General features: G+C 41.5%; 1 protein-coding gene across 1 annotated transcript in view; it reads left to right on the forward strand.

Moving 5' to 3' along the window:
- The window catches only part of TFAP2E (transcription factor AP-2 epsilon), a 41,509-nt gene that overhangs the window by 16,887 nt on the left and 10,100 nt on the right, over positions 1-14,522 (forward strand). The window contains exons 4-5 of the mRNA XM_074217517.1: positions 9,898-10,129; positions 13,616-13,734. Coding sequence (XP_074073618.1) covers positions 9,898-10,129; positions 13,616-13,734 — 351 coding nt within the window. The remainder of the gene's footprint in view (positions 1-9,897; positions 10,130-13,615; positions 13,735-14,522) is intronic.

The following is a 14,522-nucleotide window of genomic DNA, read 5'->3' on the forward strand; positions in this document are numbered from 1 at the left end:
GGAGTTAAGTGGTTTGTGCAAGGCCACACAGCTAGGTAATTATTAAGTGTCTGACTCCTGGGCCAGTGCTCTATCCACTGTACAACCTAGCCGCCCCTATATAATTTTTTGAAAAGAGTTTAGGCAGTGAGAATTCAAAACCAAAAACTGTTCTATTAAAAATGACAGAGTTGGTCATAAGAATGGGAAGGGTGATCCAAGAACAGAATAGGTCAAATGTTTTGGGGTTTTTTCTTCTAATTTTCAAGCAAAGTAAGAGATTGAAATATTTATACTGTAATCCAGGGAACCTCTCTTCCACCCTAGAGATTATTGTGAGAGACATAGTCAGTGAGCATCAATAAAAGGAAGTGATGATAATGGAAGTCAGCATGGCTCCTTCAAGGACAGTCCTGCCAGACTAACTTTATTTCCTTTCTCGTTAGGATTGGTAGATTAAGTAGTTATGGTATACCTAGAATTCAGCAAAGCATTTGAAAAAGTCCCTCACACTACTTTTGTGGATAGGATGAAGAGATGAGTTAGGTGGTTAAATGTCCTGACTCAGAATATAATCAAGAGGGAGTGAGTTTCTATTCATTGGAAATCTTTAGGCAAAAGCAAGATGGCTACTTGTTGGGAATGTATGGGGATTCCTTTGGCATACAAGTTAGATTAAATGACCTCTGAAGTACCTTCCAACTTTAAATTTTTCAGTGATATCTGTCTGAATTCCAGATCTATTATGTACTGCCTGTATGATCTTGAACTATCTGGGTCTCTGTTTCCTCAACTGTAAAATGAAGTCAATGGACAACCTTTAGGGTAATGTCCATCTCTGAATCCCATAATTGGCCTTCCAGATGAGGAGAAATGATCTTCTGGAAGGTAGAACTAACATTCAAACTAAAGTCCTCTTTCAAGTCTAGTACTTTTTCTAATTATACCTCAAGGGTCTCTCATACAACTAGATCTTTGATTCTCAGTGGGATAACTCCCTCCTATTAGTCTATCTACTTAGTAGATAAGGCCTAGAGAGTTGACTGAGGTCCAGTAACTTGCTTGTGGTCATGAAGCTAGTGTCAGTGGAAAATTCTAAATCCAGGTTAGAAGGATTTGAGAAATAATCTAGTTCAGGGGTTCTGAAGCTGGGATCTATGGATGGATTTCTGGAGAATCTGTGAACTTGGATGGAGAAAAATCATGTCTTTATTTTTAACTTACTAGCCAACTAAAATTTAGCATTTCTTCATTATGAATCTTTTTTAAAAAGACATCATTCTGAAGAATCCACAGACTTCACAGGCTGGAAAAAGGGTCCATGACACAAAAAGGGTTAAGAACCTCTAATATTGTCCAATCAATCAATAGCCAAACAAATGGCTACCCATTTTGTTCAATTTATAGTGCCTTTAAACTCTAAGTCAGGAGTTCTTAATCTGTTATTTGTTTTGTTTTATTTTTTGATCTTATAGATCCTAGATCTGAAGTCTGTGGTGAAATGCCTTCTCAATTGAAAAACAATTTTTAACATTCATTTTTACAATTTTTGAGTTTCAAATTCCCTCTTTCCCTCTTGAGAAGGCAAGCCCTTTGATATAGATTAAGCAGGTACAGTCTTTCTATATTAGCTATGTTGCAAAAAGGAACCAGACCAAAAGAAAAAAGAATAAAATTTAAGAAAAATAAGGAAAGTAAAAAAGAATGTACTTTGATCTGTATTCAGACTGCATCAGTTCTTTTTCTGGATATGGATAGCATTTTTCATCATATGATCTTTAGAATTGTTTTGTATCATTGTATTTCTGAGAATAGCTAGACCATCAGTATACATTTTTAAATGCATAAAATCAAATATATAACAATTCAAAGGAAACCAATTATATCGAAATAAAGTTCATGGATCTCCTGAAAGCTCTCCAAGGTCTCTGAGGTCTATGGACCCAGGTTAAGGATCTCTGCTCTAAGTCTGTGATCCTGTGGCCAGGCAGAGGGAACCCACTTCCTCTGAAGGCAGCCTGTTCCATTGTCAGATAACCATGACTCTTGGAAAGTGTTGTTTTAGATGTCAAGTCAAAACTTGCTTCAATACAACATCCATTGCTTCCAGTTCTACCCTCTGAGAACTGTTTTTTCTCACATTAGGTTGTCCCTCTTGAGTCTTCTTTTATCCAGTCTAAACATCCCCAGCTCCTTCATGGAATCTTCAGATGATATTGGACTCTAGACGTTTTGTCACATTCATTGCTCTTCCCTGGACACTCTCCAAATCTTTTGACTCTAAATTCTATGCTCTTTCCTCTTTATTGTACCACCTTTGTTGTTTAAACTGGAGATCAGTATTTGACAATATAAATTGATACGGCTCTCCATGCTGGTGTGTCTGCTGTATTTCTTTGAGGGTATTATATCTAAGTGTCTGTGTGGATCCCAGTTCCCTATTGTATTTCCTCTTTCCCAACTCCCCTCCCTCCAGCTCCAAAGATATCTTTCTATTTCTTGTGAAGGTATGGAGGAATGATGAGATGACTGTTTTGTCTGTCCTTGAATCTCTCTCATATTGGTGGAAGGCACCATTGGGGTGGGGGGAGCGAGAGTTAGTCCAAGTATTCCTATCACCACTGATGATCATAGATTGCTAGAGCTAAAAGGGCTGGAATAACCCTTCCCCCATGCCCCACTTTACTGAAGAGAATAGAGATTGAAGAGAGGTTAAAAGACCTGCCCAAGGTTACATGGCAAAGGTGGGACTAAAATTATAGTTTTTAAAGGCTTCCTACACAACTTTTTGTGCTACAGTACGTGTATGGTTATCTCCTCTTTACAGAGGCATGGAGAGGGTTAATTCAGTTCTCTTTCCACTAGTCTATGTCTTGCTTGGGCACTGAAACTGATGCTTTTCTGGGAGTGCTGGTTCCCAAACTGCCCCTCTGCTATGTTCTGTGTTCCATTAGATAGAGAGTTGATGGATCCAGAGTGCAGATTGAAGCATATTTTCCTTCCTCCCTCTCTCCAATCCTTCCTTCATTTCTCTCCTTCCCTTCCTTCCTTCATTTCTCTTTCTTCCCCTTCCTTCCTTCTCCCTCCTTCCCTCCTTCCCCCTCCTCTTTCCTTCCTTCCTTCCTTCCTTTCTGTCTTTCCATTTTCCTTCCTTTCTTCCTTTGTTTTAACACAGATAATGCAGTAATTTATCTTGCAAGACTATATATATATATATATATATATACATATATATATATTTGTGATGTATAGTTTTGTTTTCTTTTGTCATCTCAATGTATGAGGGCTGGGGAGGAGAGAGAATTCAGAACTGAAAATAAATTAAAATAGAAATTAATGGGAATACACAAATAAATGATTGCTGACTAAAAAATAAATATAAGGGAAACAAGACTGGATAGATGATCATTTTTATGAAAAAGATATGGAATAAATTGTGTCACATGATAGTCAAAACATCTACCAGTCAACAAATATTTATTTTTTATTTGATTTGAGTTTTAGGGTTTTCTTTTTGGCAAGGCAATGGGGTTAAGTGGTATTTTATTTTTAAAATTTATTTATTATTTATTTTGAATTTTACAAATTTTCCCCTAATCTTCCTCCCCACCCCCACCCCAGAAGGCAGTCTGTTAGTCTTCACATTGTTTCCATGGTATATATTGATCTAAGTTGAATGTGATGAAAGAGAAAACATATCCTTAAGGAAGAAAAATAAAGTATAAGAGATAGCAAAATTACACAATAAGATAACTTTTTTTTTTAAATTAAAGGTAATAGTCTTTGGTCTTCGTTCAAACTCCATAATTCTTTCTCTGGATACAGATACTATTCTCCATTGCAGATAGCCTGAAATTGTGCCTGATTGTTGCACTGAAGGAATGAGCAAGTCCATCAAGGTTGATCATCACCCCTATGTTGCTGTTAGGGTAAACAGTATTTTTCTGGTTCTGCTCATCTCAACAAATATTTATTAGGTACTTAGTATAGGTCAGGTCCTATAATAAATGCTAGGAATACAAATAGAATCAAAAAGAAATATGGTTCTCTATGACTAAAAAGCTTGCATTCTCTAGAGATTAGACTGAAGGAAGCTGAAAAAGGATTGTGGTGGAAGGGAAGATACCTTACTCTAGGACATGGTAGAAATTTTGAAGTGCAGCCTGGAGAGGAAAGGATCTAGAGATACAAAAAATACAAAAAATATTAGAGCAAATTCAATGTGGTAACAAAGAAACTTAGGAGCCCATCATTGAGGGAACAGCTGGACACATTATGTATATGAATGTAATAGAATACTTGGTGCTGTAAGAAATGAAGAAAGGGATGGGTTCAGGAAAAGCTTGGAAGACCTGTATGAACTGATTCAGCATGTGATAGAAATAAGAACTGCTTAATCATATCTAGAATGAGGAAGAGAACAGGGGCAGTGTGGTGGATAGAATTTAGGGCCTGGAGTCAGGAAGATCTGAGTTCAAATGTGACTTAACTTCTGTCTGCCTCAGTTTCCTCATTTGTAAAATGAGCACCTATCTCCAAGGGTTGTGAAGATCAAATTAAAGTATTTAGCATAGTGCTTGCCACATATAAATGTTAGCTATTTTTATTATTACCACTATATTCTACTCTGGTTAGGTCACTTTCTGAGTACTTCCACAAGATAGATCCAGAAGAGGACAAAGAGGATGATGAGAGGAATGGAGGATCAAGGGAATGAATTGACCATTTTTAATGTGGAGAAGAGAAGAATAATGGAAAGAGGGAAGGGGGACACAGGAGTCATTTTCAGGTATTTCAAGAGCAGTGGGTAGAAATTGCAGAGACAGATTTAGCTTGACTCAAATCAAAGAAATGCTTCCTTCCAATAAAAGTTATCCAAAAGTGAAGAATGCTGCCCCTGGGTGCAGTGATCTCTTTCACCAGAGGTCCTCAAACAGAGGTTGGAAAACTACTCTCGGGGAGTGTTAGAAAGAAGATTCTTATTTAGGAATTGGGTGATCTAATTTGTTCTCTGAGAATCCTTCCAATTGCTTAACTTGGTGATGGTAGCTGGAAATTGGTAGGAATTGGGGGCAGTAAGTGGGAGGAGTTGAAGGACAGTGGGAGAATTGTGAAAATGAAGGGAAGAATTGGGGTGGCATTGGGGCGATTCAGAGGACAATGAGTGGATAGTGGGAGGAAAGTAAGGATGAAGTCTAGATAATGCAGATTTAGGGAACAGTGGGGTATTGGCTCAGCCCCCCCGGGGATAACAATTACTAGTCTAGTGATAGTGGGGGATGTTAGGATTTAAGGGACAATGAACGAAAGATTTAGGGGGAGTCTAGTTTGAACTGGGAGATGGTGAACAGTGGAACTGAGACAGTGTGGGGGAGTCTGAAACAATGATCATGGGAAGCTAGGGGAGGGGGAGAGTGTGGAATAGTTAGGGAACAGTGAGTACAGCTAGATAGTGCAGTGGATAGAGAGTTGGCTCTGGAGTCAGGAAGACCAAAATTCACATCTGCCCTCAGACACTTTACTAAACTGTGTGACCCTGGGCAAATTTACCAAGTCATTTCACCTTGCTTGCCTCAGTTCTTCACCTGTTAGATGAGTTGGAGAAGGAAAGGACAAACCACTCCAGTATCTGTGTCAAGAAAACCCCAAAATGGTGTCATGGAGAGTCAGACATGACTGAAAAATAATGACTGAAATTACAAGAGCATAAAGAGGTTTGGGAAATCTTACATCTTTTTTTCCCTCACCCCTACCAGCCTTTCCTAAAACTATTTATTGAGAAACTAAGTCTAGGTTGAATCCCAGTTTGAGTAAAATAGTTTCCTTTCCTATCTGAACTTGATGCATGCATAGAATGGAGACATCATTTTCTTCAGAAATTCCCAAGAGAGCACAAGAGAAAGAGAGCTGTGAGTGAGAGCTACTGGGAATAGCACCTCAGGTTGTATCTCTGTATAAAAGTGTGGGTTACTCTATATAGCCTGTTACAATATATGAAATGCTAGACTGGGAATCAGGAGGGCAAAATGTGGGTTGCCTTTGACTAGATGAGAGGCCTCAAGCAAGTCCCTTGCACTCCTGGCACTCAGTTTACCTATATGTAAAAGAGAAATGATAATCCTCCCAGAACCCAAGATTCCTCCCTGTGTAGGAATTTATATTTTATGTGAATAGGGAATATTTTTATGTCTGCACCCCACGCCCACCCCTGGGTACAATTTGATGATAGGGAGCAGAAAGAGAAAGGATTGGCCTGTTGGCCTATAACTCCTATGTTACTGTTATTGTTGTTTGTCCTTCATTCTCAAAAACGACCATGATATCATGGAGGTGATGCCATGACATATACAAGTGAATTGGATTTGAGTGAGAGAGGACTGTGCAAAACTTTCTGGCTCCTGTGAACTTTGGTTCTTAGTCTTCCCACAACCTTCTCTTTGTATCACCTGGGAGTATGTCTCCTGACTCCGTGGACCCCCCCCATCAGCCCCATCAGTTGGTGTGTTGGTGTGTTGGTGTTCTGGGGATTGCCTGTCTGCAGTTTGTTCCGGTGTTTGATTGCCTGGTCCACTAGCCTGGGACCATGCATACATACTTCTCTGTGTTTTCACAGTGATCTTGAATGCCTAAGGGTCCCTGTATCTGTTCTCCTGTGTCCCAGGGTCTATATGAACACATAGCCCAAAGTCATCATACCTGTGTCATGTGGTATTTCCCCCCACCATGTCTAGGGGTCCCTGCAGTTTCAGAGAAAGAGAGGGGATGCTACCTACAGTGGAGGCCCTTAGTTTGAGCCCTAGAAGAAACTGGCTGAAATGGAGAAAAGTACCCAACCTGTGGGTATGCTGAGCTTATTGGTAAAGGAAAGTCACAGTCATGGGACTGAGAATCTATTGTTTTCACTGGGAGGCTTCAGAGAATGAGCTTTATGAAGACAGAGTTCCCCATGGTTTTGGTTTGGTTGCATGGGTTGGACTTGGGGAATGAGCCATAAACTGAATACACCATGTTTACCTGCATCCTAATGCTAGCTTGGGCTTGGGGAGTCAGCTCCTTTGGGGAAATACCCTGCTTCAGGGCTCCAACCTTCCCCTTCAACCCCCCCCCCCCGCATCAGAGGAGGGGGTACAGCTGAACTTGGGTAGTCTTTGCCTCCCACCGCCAGAGCAAGATGAGATTAGATTAATTTATGGAAAATACAGGGTGCCACCACACACAGACACCCGCCCTCTTTTGGCCCTTTCATCTGGAGATCTCAAAGCACTAAGCTGCTCATTAACATTCTTTTCCCTGGGGCTGTGAAGAGTTCTGCGGAGGAGACCAAGGAAAGCCAGGTTCCTGAATTTTTCTCCTGAGCCTACATAACTCCGGGAAAGAGCAGAGGGAACACAAAGACCATGTGAGGGAGGGGGGCAGTATATAAATGCTTCCCCCTTCGCCACCTATTTCTTGGTTTGAATAACTGAGGCTTGGCATTTAGGGGGAAGTTTGAGAACTCTTCATCTGCAGATGAGTGAGCCCTAGGCCTCTCCTGCCACTTTCATCTTTGGGATCTTAAAGTACCTATTCATTAATGCTCTGTCACTCACCCTTCCTCTTCTCCTTCCCAGGCTTTCCTGCATCTATTCCCTTTCCCCATACCCATGCCAGACCCTGGGAGGAAACCTGAGTGACTACTTTTTGCAGAGGAGGAAGAGGAGGAGGGAAAACAAGTACCTTTACCTCCTTAGCAAAATAATCATTTACTCTGTGAGATAGAAATCCCAGGTTTCTGGAGTCTTGGGAGCCCCCTCCCATTCAAGCCCCATAGTGGGAGTCTTGCTGGAAGACAGTGCTCTAACCCAAAGGATAGAGAATTTGACAGCAATTCAAGTTCTGGAAAGGCTCAGGTTCTGGCAGGAGGTGACTCTGCTAGTCAGTGTTAAGAAAAAAAGAATGGAGAGCCCTGTAAACAGCCTTTCCTTACTTCTTTCCTATTTTCTCACCTCCCTGGCTGTGATGAAGAGGTATCACCCTGATGAAAAGGGGGTGTGTGTGGGGGGTAGGAATGAATATCCAGTGGGGTTTATCTCACTCTCTTGTAAGGGAGGTTGTCCATTCTGTCAGCCTAGGTCTCAGATTCTCCCTAAGATTCTTGGGATAGTCAGCTAAAACTGACCATAAGAGAAGGAGTTGGAGGCTAGTTGGAAGGAAAGACCCATACTCTGCTTAGTAATTTACAAATATTTCATTTGATTCTCATAACAACCCTTTGAAGTAGATGCCTTTACTATTCACATTATGCAGTTGAAGAAACTGAGGTAAACCGAGGTTAAAGTAATTTGCCCAGGATCACACCGTTAACAAGTGTCTGAAGCTAGATTTGAGCTCAGACCTTCCTGATTCCAGACCCAGCATCCACTGTGATACCTAAATTTCTCAGGGAATGTGAACTTTTCTCTTTGCTGGAATGGGTCAAGAGAGAATGAGGCCAACTCTCCAGGCAGTGGAAAGGATGCTTTGGCCTTAATGTGGACTCCTATCATCCACCCTCAAATAGAAAAACAGATCAAACCTTAGCTCCCCACCCCAAAGGACTCAAGCAGTCATAGACAGGGAGTGGGGCAGGTGGAAAGAAAAGAGGGTGTCTTTTGGTTCTGAGGAGATGGAGAAAAGCTGTTTGAAGTTAGGATTGTTCATCTCTTTCTTAACTGTCTGTTTTGTACAGAGTCCTGTGTCAGAAGAGAGCAAAGATCATTAAGACTTCATTCCTCCTGTGTGACCTTGGGCAAGTCACATAACCCCATTGCCTTGCCAAAAAAAACCCCCAAAAACTTTATTCCTTTCTTCAAGGAGTCCATAGTTTATAGTTGGAGGTTAAGACAATAGTGATGACTGGTTTATTGATGATTCATAATGTTAAGAAAATAAAAATAGTAATCAAATTAGAGAGGGGGCAATATGGTGTAGTAGAATGTTGTTCATCCTTCATTTTTGAAGAGGACCAAAGACACTACCAAGTGATATCATGACTTGTTCTTGAATTGGATTTAAGTGAGGCAGAATCGCATTCAACCTTGGGCAAATTCCTTAATTTTTTTGTGTTTCAGTTTTCTCAAATATAAAATTAGGGCAGCTAGATGACCCAGTGGATAGAGTGCTGTCCCTGAAGTAAAGAGGACCTGAGTTCAAATTTGGCCTCAGATGCTTACTGTGTGTGTCCTTGGGCAAGTCACTTAAACTTGATTGCCTAACATTCAGGGCCATTTCCAGTTGTCCAGATTCATATTTAGTCACTGGACCCAGATAATTCTGGAAGAGAAAATGAGGCTGATGACACAGCACCCCCCTCATTCAAATTCAGTTCACATGCTTGCCATGATATCACTTCCCCGATTTCAAGGTTTTCTTCAAAAATTAAGAACAAAACACATTATTATTATTATTATATGAAATGAAGGCAACTGAATGTGATGACTTTTGAGGCCTTTCCAGAGATAAATATATCTACCCAAATGGGGTGGCTAGGTGGAGCAGTGGATAGAGCACCGGCCCTGGAGTCAGGAGTACCTGGGTTCAAATCCAGCCTCAGACACTTAATAATTACCTAGCTGTGTGGCCTTGGGCAAGCCATTTAACCCCACTGCCTTGCAAAAACTTAAAAAAAACCACACCCCAAATACCCAAAGGCCTATGTGAAGGCAAAAGGAGAATCAATCAGGAAGATCAAGGGAGACATCCTAGTGGAGGGTCCCTTAAGCTGGTCTTTCAAAGATGGATAGAAATTCTACAAGGAGGTAGGGAGAGCATTCCAAGGATAGGAAATTGTGTGTGAGTGAATTGGTGGGAATAGCAAAAGAAGGAGGGAACAAATTTGAGATAATGTTTTTTTTTCAGGTCCAGAATTCATTTTCAAAATATTCTGTCTTCTTCTCACAGTGCCCATACCCTCCAAAGCCAATGGAAGCGCCATCTCAGCCCTGTCCTTGAATAAGGAAAGCCTGGTCAGTGGTGTGATCACTAACCCCAATGAGGTCTTCTGCTCCGTACCTGGCCGCCTCTCCTTGCTCAGCTCTACTTCCAAGTACAAGGTCACCGTGGGAGAAGTGCAGAGAAGGCTTTCACCTCCAGAGTGTCTCAATGCTTCCCTCCTTGGGGGTGTCTTGCGCAGGTAATAAAAATAATTTTGTGAAAGATTAGGTTGGGATAAGTTGGGTTGGTCTTCCAGAAAGATTTGATCCACACAAAAAGCATGAGTTGACTGAACTGGACCACTTTTTTCTTTTACTGTTCTTAGTATCAAATGAAATAATATTTGTAAAGCATTAAGCACTGTGACTGGCACATAACATAATAAATGCATCTTCCCTTCCCATTTATCTCTTCTTCCTCTTCCCTTTCCTTTCCTATCCCAAGAGTTTAGATTCTACCTAAGTACATACCTATAAAACTGTAAGGCTTACAAAGCAACAACACTATGAGGGAGATAGTACAAGAATTATGATGCCCATTTTATAGATGGAGAAACAGAGATTCAGAATGGTTGAGACTTGTCCATAGTCATGAAGCCAAGTAAACAGTGGAATAAGGATTCAGACCCATATAGCCTGATTCCAGTGTTGCTTCACTCGCCTTGGCCAGCCCCCCCAAGAGGAGGAAATTCCTCCTTGGATCAATCTTTCCTCAGTAGTAGGCTAAGTGGGTGAGGGCTGTGAGCTGCTTTGCAGACAGGCCCCAGCTAGCCTAACCTCTACTATCTGGGGAGCTCCAACACAAGTCTAGGCTAGTGGCTGATTATATGGGGGGGGGACAAAGAGGGAAGGACTTAGCTGAGGCAGTCAGGGAAGAAAAGGGGGAGGGAATAGCCAATGCAGCACCAAAACCCAATAGATTTGAAGTCAGAAGATTAGTATTCGAATCCCAGCTTTGCTGGTACTTGACTTTGGGTGTCAGCTTCTTTCTTCTCATCAGTAAAATGAGGGGACATGGCGGGGCTAAGTGGCACAGTGGATAGAGCACCAGCCCTGGAGTCAGGAGTACCTGAGTTCAAATCCGGCCTCAGACACTGAATAATTACCTAGCTGTGTGGCCTTGGGCAAACCACTTAACACCATTGCCTTGCAAAAACCTAAAAAATAAAAAATGAGAGGGACATACTGGATGATCTCTGAGGTCCTTTACAATTCTAAATTAAATGATGTATGGGTAAAAAAACTCAGGAGTTCAGAGGCAAAATGGTTGATAGAGAGGAAGTAGAACATGGCAGCCCTTTGACGGTTGACAAGATGACTCTCTGGGCCAAGACTCCCCATTCCCCTTCTTCTCTCTTTCCCAGGTAGTATATTCCATTGTCCTTCTTGGAAGCACACCCCTGTGGAAAGTGTACCCAGTTTGTGTGCATTTTCTTCTATATTTGTGCAGATTTGTAGAGTTCAGAATGAGTCGTTTCTGTGAGTTGTAGCTGCTTATGTATCTATGTATCTATGAGGAGTGTGCCTGCGACTGTGGCTTGGGTATATATTTGAAAGGTACTGATGAGTCTTATGTACCCATGAATAGAGTATATATGAGTGTGTGGGTGGGGTGGGATTTGTAAGGTCCAGATATGAAGGATCAGGAGAATGGTACCTATGAATTGTGTATCCAGTTTGCGTAGTCTGTCTATGAATGAGATGTAGTATCTGGGGGCTGTATGTGTCCATATATGGGTAGGTTAAGTTCAGGTACCAGGAGAATAGGAATATATATATATATATATATATATACTGGCATTGGGGCAAAAATAGGTCGGAATGTGTCTTGGCAGGAATGTGTGTACTGGCACCTAATGAGAGTGAGGAAAAGGGCGTTCTACTCCAGAGCTGCTGCCAGGGGGTGGATGCTGCTGACTGACTGCTCTCTGTTCCTGTCCATTGGTGTGAAGCCCAGCTGGGCATTCTGGGAGTAGGGTCTTGATGATACTTGGAAGTTAGTTAAGTCAAGGCCTCCTGAAGGGATAGCAGGGCCATAGGTCAGGTGGGGGTAGTCTGACTAAAAAAGTCATACTAATACTAAGTCATTCTAGTCATACTAATTCCCAGGTTAGTCATTTTCTTTGGCTTAATGGAGGTGGGCAAAGGTTCTGAAGAAGGCAGTGTTTGACCCTACTTGGCAAAGGTCCCCAAGTAACCAAAAGGACAGGGAGCCATTCTCAGGTCATCTTTAATGTTATGAGGCACCTCCTCTAGCCTGGCCACACAAAAAAAAAAGACAAACTCTGCCTCTTCAGTCCTGTCCCCCCCCCCCCACTCCTCCCATAAAGATTAAGAGCTGAAAAGGATCTCAGAGGCCAGTCATCTAGGCCAGTCCCCTCTTTTAGTAAAACAACAGGGGCAGCTAGGTGGCGCAGTGGATAGAGCACAAGCCCTGGAGTCAGGCAGACCTGAGTTCAAATCGTACCTCAGACACTTAATAATTACTTAGCTGTGTGATCTTGGGCAAGTCACTTAACCCCATTGCCTTGCCAAAAAAAACAAAAAAAAGCCCCCAACAACAACAAAACCAGGTAAGGATATTGGAGCCAAGTGAGACTGAGAGACTTGCTCAGGTTAAAAAGCTAAATCATATTTGAATCAGTCTTGGAAATCTTTCTGACTCAAATGCTAACATTTATGTATAATTATAATACATTCAAATGCTAACACTCTTAAGTATAATTAATTAAGTATAATTAAGTATAATACTTCTTATAGAGTCCTAGAATCCAAGAGGGAATGAGGGAGAGAGAGAGAGAGGAAGAGGATAGAAGGAGAAAGAGAGGGGAAGAGAAAAAGGAGGAGAAAGAAGAGGGAGAGAGAGAGAGACAAAGATAGAGAGTTGAATGAATTTTATTCTATTGGGGAAGTCACTATGTACATTAATAAATGTATACAAAAGCAATACCATGTAGTTGGGAGGGTGATAGTAGGAACTGAAGTGATCAGATAAGGCCTCCTATAGGAAGTAGCCTCTCTAGGACTAATAACAGTATCATTTATCTAGCACTTTAAGGTTTACAAAGTGCTTTACATATGTTATCCTGGAAGGTAGGTGTTATTATTATTTCCATTTTACAGATGAGAAAACTGAGGCCAAGAGAGTTTAACTTTCATGCCCACAAGCATACAATTAGTACATGTCACAGTTAGGATTTGAACTCAGCTCTTCCTGACTTCAAGACTATTGTTGTATGCACTACACTATTTATTTAGCTTGCTGAGAATCAGTCATTTAGTCTCTGTGAACACCTCCAATGATGGAAAATTCATTGTATACCAAGGCATCCCTTTACACTTCAGGAGATCTCTAATGGTTAGGAAGTTTTTCCTTATATCAAAGCTGGAATTTATCTCCTTGTAACCTTCTTCTGTTTCCTCTAAGGGAAACAAGAACAATTCTTCTTTGTGACAGTCTTTGAAATACCTCAGGAAATTAAGAGGAGTAGTCGGTCATTTTCTCCCCTTATCCCCCCAATCCCCCAGTTTTACCCCTAATTCTTGGGTTTTCTCCTTCTAGCAGGACTTGGATGGGAAGAACTCTCCTCCCCCAGAGGAATATGGGTGGGGGAGGCAAGAGAGGATCTGAGCTAGTCTCTGGAATACTGTTGACCCATGCCTTTATGTCCCTTCTTCCTTTACAGGGCCAAGTCAAAAAATGGAGGCCGATGCCTTCGGGAACGACTGGAGAAGATTGGCCTCAACTTGCCGGCAGGGCGTCGGAAGGCGGCCAATGTGACCCTGCTTACTTCCCTGGTGGAGGGTAAGTTTGGCTGAGGTGTGGGCTAACCTACCACTATCAACTTAGAAGTATTTAAGCCTAATGTGGGCAGTATCCTATTTTCAGCACAGGAGATAATAAAGTTAGTTTGACCCATCCTGCTTTCAAGGAGCTTACAATCAAGATGGGGGAGAAAACATGTACACACATCATTATGATATAAGGGAGAGCAAAGAAAGAACAAAGGAGAAAAGGCAAAATGCTGGAAAACCTCAGAAGAATTTGGTCTAGCTTATTGTCTTATACATAGTAGGCACCTAATGAACATTTGTGAATTGAATAGAAGATGAAAGGGAGGGACTTGAAGGCTAGCTTGGCAATGTTGTTGCTCATCTGTTTCAATTGTGTCCAATTCTTTGTGACCCCATTTGGATTTTCTCAGCAAAGATACTGGAATGGTTTGCTCTTTCCTTCTCTAGTTTATTTTACAAATGAGGAAACTTAGGCAAGCAGAGTGAATTACTTGCCTGGAGTCACACTGCCATAAGTATCTGAGACTAGATTTGAATTCAGGAAGATACATCTTCCCGCCTCCAGGTTCACTTGCTATCAACTGCTTTAGCTAGCTGTTCACAATAGCTGCCCAGCTCAACAATGGCTCTGCTTCAAATAGGAAGGCCTTTTCCCCATCCTGAGGCAGGCTGGCAAGCCTCCATAGCTGTTGTAAGGTCCTGGCCTCACCAGATAAAACAGAACAGAATTTAACTAAATTCCACAAGGTACCTACTATAGGCTAGTTTCACTACTTCTAAGATTTCCCCACAGCATGG

The sequence above is a fragment of the Macrotis lagotis genome, chromosome 1, assembly GCF_037893015.1.
Source record: "Macrotis lagotis isolate mMagLag1 chromosome 1, bilby.v1.9.chrom.fasta, whole genome shotgun sequence".
Taxonomy (NCBI): domain Eukaryota; kingdom Metazoa; phylum Chordata; class Mammalia; order Peramelemorphia; family Peramelidae; genus Macrotis; species Macrotis lagotis.